The 9,705-nt window shown below is 59.8% G+C and overlaps 2 protein-coding genes across 2 annotated transcripts; one reads left to right on the top strand and one right to left on the bottom strand.

Moving 5' to 3' along the window:
- Positions 1–534: 534 nt before the first annotated feature.
- On the top strand, positions 535–5,975 carry BESB_085350 (uncharacterized protein; the record flags this gene model as incomplete). Its single annotated transcript, XM_029366885.1, has 4 exons — positions 535–1,191; positions 1,793–2,980; positions 3,466–4,137; positions 4,536–5,975. 4 exons carry the CDS (start codon positions 535–537, stop codon positions 5,973–5,975), a joined length of 3,957 nt encoding a protein of 1,318 aa, XP_029217345.1.
- Positions 5,976–7,587: 1,612 nt separating this feature from the next.
- On the bottom strand, positions 7,588–8,394 carry BESB_085340 (uncharacterized protein; the record flags this gene model as incomplete). Its single annotated transcript, XM_029366884.1, has 1 exon — positions 7,588–8,394. One exon carries the CDS (start codon positions 8,392–8,394, stop codon positions 7,588–7,590), a length of 807 nt encoding a protein of 268 aa, XP_029217344.1.
- Positions 8,395–9,705: the final 1,311 nt, after the last annotated feature.

Below are 9,705 nucleotides of genomic sequence, written 5' to 3'. Positions count from 1 at the left end.
GGAGCTTTCGCTTCTCTTTGGGCCTCGAATCGCCTGCGTTTCGTGGAACCATCGTGGCCTCAGCCCACTGGGGTCCCGGGTTGGTGCCGCCGCAGCGCCTGGGCGGTTACTCTGGGGCTCGCAGTCTCATTCGAGGCTCGACGCTCGGCGCTCGGCTCTTCACGCGGTTCTTCTCTCCGCCTCCAGTAGAGTTATACATATAGAATGGTTACGACAATTTGAAAAACGGCTCTTTCGACAAAGACACACCCCGACACGCGGCGTTCGCCAAGGCTACCCAGGCTGGTCTGTGCCTGTCTCACTCAAGGCGGACGACTCTGAAGCCGTGTGTGAAGCACCAGTACTATGTGGCTTGCTGTCAGCCAGACTCTGGCTTCTCAACGTCTCTGGCCTTGCTGTTCGGACCACTCTCTTCTGTCGTTTCTGTTATTTCCGTCGTTTCGCTGTGCGGCGACTGGAGTTGCCCCTGCGCGCGCTCCTCCGGCGCCATCCTCCGCCTATCTTTGCGGCGGCGCTGGTGCCTGGCGGTCGACGATGGAGGAAGCGCGAGTGAACCAGGATCCCACCTCGGGTCGTGGAGAGGGCGCGGAGGCACTCGAAGCTGCTTCTTCGCCACTCCTCGAAGGCCGCGCGAGGCGGCCAGCTGCCTCCCCGCCAGAGGCCCCAGCAGCTGAGAACCTTCCCGAGGGACCGGCCTCCTCTCCGTCCTCTCGCTCGCCTTCGAGTGCGTCGTCGGCGTCTTCGCTGTCCTCTGCCTCGTCTCCGTCCTCGCGAGCTTCCTCGCCTCACGGCATGGCGTCGCCGACTTCGCCTCTGGCGGCCTTCTCTCCGCAGCGTCGCAAGAGCAGCTACAGCAGCGCGGAGCGGTTTTCACTGCTGTCCGCCTCCGCGCCCGAGGCGGACGCCTCGCCGTCGGTCTCGATCATCTCCGCTTCTTCCTCTCCTTTTCATGCCGCCGCAGATCCTCAGCAGCCGCGCCTGCTGCAGGACTCGAGCGCCGCCGCGGCGGGGTCTTCGTCTCCGGTGCTGTCGGCCTCGTCGCTGCTTTCGGGGGTATCGCACTCGGCGTCCTCCCTCTCGCTCGGGAGTTCTTCACAGCAGCAGTACGACGGCGCCGCCGTCCGCTACCGCCTGCTCCAGCTCATGGAGGAGTTTTACGGGATTCAACAGACGCTCGAGTCCGTGAGACAGGTAGGCGCATCGAGAGCCGCGCAGCCGCTCGCCGAGGCAGCCAGTGAAACCCAGCAAGAAAACGCGCGGAAAGCCAGGGAGCAGCGGAGTCCGTTTTGTCAGCATGCAGAGCCCCGACCCAACCTCAACAAACTCAACAAATAAATATATATATTATATACATATTATATACGTAGACATATAAATATGTATTTGGGCATGCTTTCGGGCCCTCAGACTTCCTTATCTGGACAGACAGACAGCGTCCACACATGGCCTACGAGGAGAGACGAACAGAAAGACAGAGCGGTGGATAGGCCGTCCGCGGTTTGTCGCACACCTGTCTGTGTGTTCTGCTTCCGTCCCTCTCCCGTATCTCTGATCTCGGTTCGAGCTCCCCAAGTTTTTTTCACGTTTCGCACCACAGCCCTGCCCTGGGGTGATGACGGTGGTGGCGGTCAGGGCTGCAGTCTGCCAGGCATGCGTGCTCGCCGCGCTGAGCGCCTTCAAGTCGTCGTTATTTTCAACGTGAAGCTGCACTGCCTCTGCGCAGCCTTTCTTGCATTTTGGAGATATGTTTGCCTGTTTGTTTTCTCGTCCGTGTCTCTGGTTTTTGTCTCAGTTTTACGTCATTCGTGTGCACGCCTTGGAGGACCGGCTGGCGGCCGAAGTGGAGGCCCGACGGGCTTCGGAACTGCGCGCCGTGTTCGCCTCCGACCGCACGTTGTTCATCGAAGAGCAGCTTCAGCGGGTGACTGAGAAGCTCCGTGGAGACGTGGAGCGACGCGACGAACTCGTGCACATCCTCGAGCTGAACCTCGCCTACTTCCAGGAGCAACTGGCGCTCCGCGACCGCCGCCTGGAGACTCTCGAGAAGATCGAGGCGCAGCAGCGCCAGCAGATCAAGCTCCTCCGCGAGCGCCAAGCTGAGCGCGAGGCAGACGCGCAGCCACGAGAGACTAATCCGCTCGCGCAGGAGGGCGGGCCTCCCCCGGGGCGGGTCCCGGCTTCGGCAGCTGAGAACAGAGCCGCCGCGGCAGCCGTAGCCGTAGCACCGGGCGAAGGGCGCCAGGGAGAGGAGAAAGTGGCGGAAGGCGGCCAGCGCGGCGCCGCAGAGCAATCAGGGAGGTACGCGCGAAGCGAAACGGAGAACGCGGAGAGCGGTGGCGATGCAGACAAGAGACGGTCGACGGAGGCGCTGGGGAACGCGCGAGACGAGGCGCTCCGGAGCGAGGGAGGGCTGCACCTCGATAGAGAGCGAGGAGAAGCAGCTGCCTCCTCCTCCACGTCTGCGTGTACGTCATCGTTTTCCCTCATTCCTGGCCTCACGTCGTCTCCTTCGTCGCTCGCGCCTCGCGCCGCCAGGGGCGCAGCGCTCTCCGCCTCCTCGTCTGCTGCGCCGTCCGCGTCCGCCGGCAGCGAGGCGGAAGCGCCTCTGCGGCGGGCCTCGTCGACGGCGGTGCGCGAGGTCTCTCAGCCGTCTTCCCCGCTCGCTAGGGCGCGCCGGGCGCCGTCTGTCGCTTCTCCACCGCCTTCGCCGCCGCCCGCCCCCGCAGCGGCGGGCTCCGCGTTGGCGGCGTGTGCGGCGCTCTCCCCCGAGTCCGCGACTGCGATTTTGGCTCTGCGCGAGCGGCAGCTGGAGCGCGTCGCGGGGCAGCTCGACGCGCTAAACTTTCTCTGCATGAAGCAAGGCGAGGAGCTGCAGAAGGCGTTGGTCGACTTGGAGCGAGAGCGACGGCGGCGCGAGGCCGCCCAGCGAGATGCCCACCGCGAGCGGCGAAGGCGCGAGGAGGCGCAGTCGCAGATGCGAGTGAGGCGTCTCTCCCTAAACAGAAACGCTGCTGCGGCGGAGGCACTCCCGTGCGAGAAGGCGGTTCACGCAGCGGACCCGCTGTAGTTGCGTGTGTGTGTGTTTGTGAGGGGAAGGCTCGCAGAGAGAGAAGTGATGGGTGGGAACGTGGAGAGATGGGTGGATGGGTAAGAGCGCATGCGCGGGTGCCTGCATGCACATGTTTAGAGTAGGCACCTTCTGCTGTGCTCCTGTGGGCGTGTCGGCACGCGGGTGGACAAGTTGTGCGTAGAGTGCTTGATGCGCGTGACTGTACTCAGAAGCTCCCGTTAGGGGCGGCCTCAGTTCTGCGTCTCTTTCGCGATGATCATTTTCACGGATTTTCTCTTCGCCTTCGTGGCTCCTTGTTTCGTCCACTTCCCACAGCTTCGTTGGCCTTCACGTCGTGCACCGCGGCTTTGTTGTGTCTGTTTCGTTGCCTCTCGGTGCGCACCTTTGTGCTGCAGCAAAGCGAGAAGTCGCTCCAGTATCGAGCGACTCTGAGCAGCAGCAGCGTGCCAGTTTCGATTCCGCTGTTGCCTTCCTCCACCGCGGGCTCAGGGTCTGCGGCTCCGTCGACAGCTGCCTCGGCGTCGGCGGTGGCGCCCACGAGCGCGCCCTCACAGTTTCGCTTTCCGCCGCCAGAGTTTCTCGCGGATTTGAAGGCCGAAGTGGAGGAGCTGCTTGCCCTGATGCGTGCACAGGAGCCGCGGAGCGCGTCGCTGGCCGAGTCTGCGAAGCCGAGCGTCTCGAGGCAGAATGCGGACGCGGAGCTTGGCAGCGCGCCCGACGACGACGTGGGCTGGCCGTCGGGCGCGCTGGCGACCGCAAGAAAGCCGCGCTCGGCAGAGCGGCGCGCGAGGTGCGCGTCGCGCCGCGTGTCGCCTTCCTCGCGCTCGGCGCAGTCCGAGCTGCAGCCAGTTTGCAAAGCGGAGGCAGGCGACGGGAGGAGACTCGAGGCAGCAGAGGAGGAGGGGGGGCAGGGAGGGGCGTGCGGCGGGCATCAAGGCGTCCGAGCGAGCAGGCAGAAGGAGAGAGCCTGCAGACGCGAGTCGATGTGGAGCAACAGGCCAGAGGAGGAGCGAGGCGTGGGAGCGCCGCAGATGTTAAACGATACAGACGAAAGAGGACGCCAAGAGGTGAGAGGGTAAACGGGCAAGACGGAGGGAGGAGGGAGCGTGGCATTGGAAAAGGCTTCCAGTGCCACGCTCCGTCTTGACCACGATTTGCCATCGCCGGTACAAGTGGCAGGCCCAGAGAAAAGTTGCGGTGTGTCTCGGGATCAAACTGTTCGTTTGTCTGGGTGCGACACTACGCACGGAGCTCGGGGCTATTCATAGGGCGTGGTGTCTCCAGTGAGCCGCTTGCGCGGCAAGATGCACTCGTCTTGATTCTTTCGTGGTTTCTCGTCTTTCCCAGCGCTTCCGTCGCGCCTTGCGTCTTCACTCTCGTCGGCCCTGGCTGGGTGCCTCATTTTCGCACTGTTGCGCGTCTATGCATCTTGATATCTTTTATCAACTCGTTTTTTCCCGCACAGGTGCCTTCTGCTGCCAGCGATCCGGCAGCTCCAGGAGACGATAGCGACTCGTCCTGTGGCGATAATACCGACGATGCTGAGGAGGCACAAAAAGCAAAGCCGAAATCGTCGGCCGCGGTCTCTAGCTTGGCAGGGAGCTCAGCGGCCAGCGGCGCGGGCCCCTCGTCTTCGCCATCGACTTCCAGTGCACTTTCGCTCGTTCAGCAGGCGCGCGACTCCGTGATGAAGGCCTTCTTTCCACTCCAGGCCTCGCTCGGCGCGGAGGAAGGAGCTGACGCGGATTCAGCTGTGTGTCTGCCGTCAGGCCAGCACAGACGTGAGAAACACACGCGCGGGACCGAGGCCGCAGAAGGGGCGAAAGAGGCTGAGAACTCGGCGCATGCAGGCTGGGACAAGGCGTTTGCGACGGACGGGCTAGACACTGCTGTCGGGCTCAAACGCCGCAGGCCGGCCGAACGTGATGAGGTTGTCTGTGACAAAGCATGCGAGCGTGCTGCGGTGGCAGGAAGCTGCACGCTGCCCCGACGCGGCCACCTGCAGACGGAAACTGGGCGTCTGTGGGTGCGGAGGGAGCGACTCCGCTCCGCCGGCTGTCAGCGACTCGGCCAAGCGCCGCAGAATCTACCAAGTGTACGAGTCGCGTTACTTGCTCCGCCGCCGACGGGTGCAGGCACGCACTGCGGGAGAGAGACAGGAGGAGTTGTGTGCTGTGCTCATCCGTCGTCGTCGCCGGCGTTCCGGGAGCAGGCCACAGAAGACGCGGTCGCTAGCTTTCTGCGGCGGGGATTCCAGTGGTGTGAGATCCACTGCGGGGCGCAGGCTGTGTTGCTGGCGTTGCGCGACCGGCAAACCGCGCCGCCTACCGGGCCGCAGAGCAAGCCTCCGGGGAGCGTCTGTGCGCCCGCGTTCCATCGTGGACGTCCACACGACGCAGCAAGCTTCATTTATTCCTCTTTGTCTGCGGGGGATGTCGGCGGTCTCGCTTTGTCTACTTTTGGTCCAGCACGAGGAGGGAGAACAAGTACTCAGAGCGACACATCGAGAGTGCTGGAGAGACAGGCTCCGGCTGGCGATTTCAGCGCGTCGGGGCGGAAACCCAGGAAGAATGAGGAACTATCGGGTGCTGAAAACCTCGTATCCGCCTTCTGTGGAACGGAGCGGCAGAGCATCCGCAAGGGAGGACGTCTCACAATGGCACTGCAGAGCCCCTTCATAAGTGTTCAGGTGTTCGCCAGTGGACTGTCATGTGTACGTACACCCAGTCTCGCGGGGGACTGGGAGCGGGAAGTCACCATGTCTCAGTCGGCTGTGGCAGCTGTTTGCGAAATGGATATCTGCGCCGGGGTTCTATATACGTTCGTTGGGGAAAGTGCAGAGCACGAAAGTGAACTGCTGACAGGACTGGAGGTTGAAGAGGGCGGAGAAGGAGATTGTGTGTGAAACAGAAGAAGTCAGTATTCAGGAAAATGCGTAAGGGCCTCTGTTCGTTCCCGAGTCTGTTGCCTCTCACTGGGCTCTGAGGCGCTGCCGCACGTACGAGCTGACAAAGTCTCAGTCACTCACGGGAAGGCCGCCGCCAGTCCCCTTTCTTTTCAATATTCTCTAAACCGCGGAAGCAGCCACGTGCGCGGCCCGGATTTTAAATGCGTATTTTCGCGGCGCGTGTGAGTATAGCTGCTTAGTGAACCGAGGTTAATGCCAACGTCAATTGCTGGACACATCCTCATTTGTATATCCCCCGCGAGTGCTTCGTACCTGTAGGTTGGAGTCGCATAGCAGACTCTGGTTGAGTTTGCTGAAGAGTGTTTTTTCTGGTATCAGCCGTTCTTTTCACGCCAAGGAATAGATGGACATGTTTTCTGAACGGAGCGGTACGCTTGAAAACCTCACACCCGCAGCGGCCTATCACTGATGCACCCAGCTTGAACTTCGCGAGATGAGGAATTCTCATGGCTCTCCGTCGCTTCAGTGGCAAGCCACACCGCTTAGAAGCTCTCGCGCGTGGTGCGCCCTGGTGCCCCGCCATGACTACGCTGTTCTGAGAAACTTGTCAGGTAAAGTGTTTCAACGTGCTCCGGCGCGCGGCCAACTAATATCGTATCCTTTTGGTGTAGGCGGGGATCCCCTTCGGTTTCTTTCTCCACATTATCAGCTATTAAAAGCATGCCGAGTTTCGCGTCCGGCGCACGGAAAACGAACCCGGGTTGTTCGGCGCATGATAGCCCACACTGCCGCGTCCTATGGGCGTGGGCAAGAGCCCAGGACAGAACCAACCTACTGCTTTTCCACGTATGCATGTTTCCCTTAGCAACTCCACTTTTGCACAGAAGACTTGCCGACATGATGTAACTGCTTGGCACGACGCCGACAGGAAAAGCAGTGGAATTCACTTCTGTACCTCTTGTCCGCTGATACAGAGACTCTTTCCGATGCCGCGGCACATTTACAGAAGTGGCGCCACTCACATTTCGCGATTATCTTGGGAAACGCGGTGGCTCCGGTCGCAAAGTGTGGCGCGACGGAAACTCCTGCGTAACATAATGTCGTGAAGAACACGCAGCTGCACCGGACAGCGAAACGCGTCCTCACCAAGCCCCCTCTCTACGCCATGCCAGGTCGAAAACACAGAGAAATGCTTCAAAAGATCATGGCAAGCACTAGCGTCTGCTTCCAACATTGATGTCGTTAACATGCCTAAAGCCGTCCTCTCAGCAAAGAGAAAAGGACGGCATACAATATGTATTCTTTACGCGTTCCACGTGAACGGTCACGCAAACCGGCATATCAGATTGAGCCTCCATCATCTACCATTTCGATCTTTCACGTTCCATTCAGAATAAACCACACGGATGTGGAGTCAAAAAACTATGGCACTGGGGATACACATGTGTCCGCTATCTCCAGTCTTCCCGTCAATACCCACAAATCGTCTTGTCGTCAATGAGTAGCTTGCGCGCTGTACTACACCGTCCTAGCCGGGACGGGACTAAAATTGTGTTCCACTAAGGCGCCTGCTGCATCGAGGGTACTGGAATGCCGATGCGCCTGCTGTCTAGCAGCGCGGTTTCTCTGATTCAAAGGATCGCTCGGCATGTTGTGCCGGAGCATCAGCGCGTCCTTTCAAGACTTGGATGAGCGACTTGGTCATAGTGTCGGTAACGCTTGGTCGGCGACAACAATGCCAGCATAAATCTGACGGCCCCCACAGATTTTCCCTTGCTGACCGCGACTTTCGCTTGTAATAGTAGAGCAGCTTCAGGTAGATGACCTCATGAGGCGATAATTCAGCGGGGGCCACCATGCTCTGAGAAACGTCTGCAGCCCTTTGGATGTTGCTCCGTCTGCTTAGCGACCCTCCAACAGAGTCTGCACACTCGTCAATCGCTAAGCGAGGCACGTTAATCACACGCTCGCAAGTTACTCCTGTCTTGGGGGTGAAGAGGTTCTTTTCCGGCTGCCACACGCGTCGTACGTCGTCGGAAGACACACCTGATCCACGGCGCGGGGTTGTACCCTCCCTCACGATCGCCTGCTTGTGGCTCGTCATCTCCTGGTGACAGATGCCTTCAGATTCTGCAGTGGAAACTGAAGGACCACGCCCTTCGGCGCCTTCTGCTTGCTCTGGCGTTGTGCCTTCATTGTACTTCAGATCTAAGGATGGGGGTTTGGCTGATGACGGGGTGCACTCACAGAGGCCTGCAGGCAACGGCTGCCCATTGGGCGGGTCAGCAGACGTGTGAACGCCATTCGCCGTCACGAGAGACTCGCACCCGCGGAAGCACTCAAACGCAAGCGCATCAGCGTCCACACATTGTGTTCCGTCGGGCGACTCTATCTCGACTTCTATCGCACGCGTCATTTTCAGGACTCTCGCAGAGGAAACAGAACACGCGCCTCCTGCACTAAGTATGAAGGCCAATTGAGGTCGCAACAAGAACTAAAACTTATTGCCAGCAGCAGCTCCGTAAACAAAACCGTAAAACGCCGATGCACAATCATCGAACCGGCGTTTCTGCACAAGCCAGCTGGCCGCCTAAACACTTCGAGTCGCTGGCTGCCGGTAGAGGTGGTAGCCCGGCGGCAGCGGCGACGAACAGACACGAAGGGCACACGTGTGTGAGCACGATGTCTTAAAGTCTCGACGCTCTGACGTGGCGCGACGCAGCCAAGTACCCAGATGGGCGACTACAGCGCCTGAACCGGCGTTAGTTGAGCACAACTCCATCCGCTTTGCCCACCACATAGTTTGAAAGCAGCAGAGGAATCACGTGCAAAATGCGGGAAACGCAGGGATTTTTGCAAACAGAAGTAGACATACGAAGTGTCTCTCGTGTGCCCGGCGGAGTCTGTCTGTAGATCGTGGCGCGTCTCTAGATACTCGACGTCGAGACATGCGCCGACGTTTAACGCCAATTCCCCCCGGAAGGAAGAATGGAACTACACTTCATCGAAACCATGTGAGATAGATGCAGTAACACCGCATAGCTGAGTACTTTTTGTGAGGAGATATCCGGTTAGGTCCCCGGGGGGGGGGGGGGGGGCGGGGGGGGGGGGCGTACGCGTGCCCGTGAAGCACTCGCGTCGATGTAAGGCTGCTGAACAAGAAACGAACAAGAAACGGCCGCATTGCTCAAAAGATGGGGGGGGACGTGAACATGAGGAAGGCGCGAAGCCTTCATACCCCCACATGATTATCTGTCGCGATTTATATGTGGCCGACAGGGGGAACACATGAACTCTTTGGCAGCTAGATTGGGTTTCACAGGATGCATGAATCGCGAATTCGGACTCGACAGCGTTCCTACGCTGCCCCTGGGCGGCCTCTCGAAGAAGCATTCTCCACCGAAGAACAAACGCAGCCACGGTTGTTACCCACACGCACCAGTCATGACTTCCGTGAACATCTGGCGACCTGACGTCATGCTCTCACACGTCAAACAGACAGGGATCGGAAATGGATTCAGTTACTGGCCGGTTCAGCTTCCCGTGTCAGCAGCACGTACGCGCCGGTATCAAGGTAGCCCTCTCCGGATGAGCGGTCAATTCGGGCAAAAGAACAGTTTGTTGAGCCGGTGTTAGTCCACGTGGCCTCGTCTGTTGACAACAAGTGGCGGGATCTAATCCTTATTTCTATGAACCGGCATGATTCAAGGAAGACCAGCCAATACGC

The sequence above is a fragment of the Besnoitia besnoiti genome, chromosome VIII (assembly GCF_002563875.1).
Source record: "Besnoitia besnoiti strain Bb-Ger1 chromosome VIII, whole genome shotgun sequence".
Lineage (NCBI taxonomy): Eukaryota > Apicomplexa > Conoidasida > Eucoccidiorida > Sarcocystidae > Besnoitia > Besnoitia besnoiti.
Note: the sequence above shows the minus strand (reverse complement) of the source record. Positions and strands in the feature narration are given on the sequence as shown.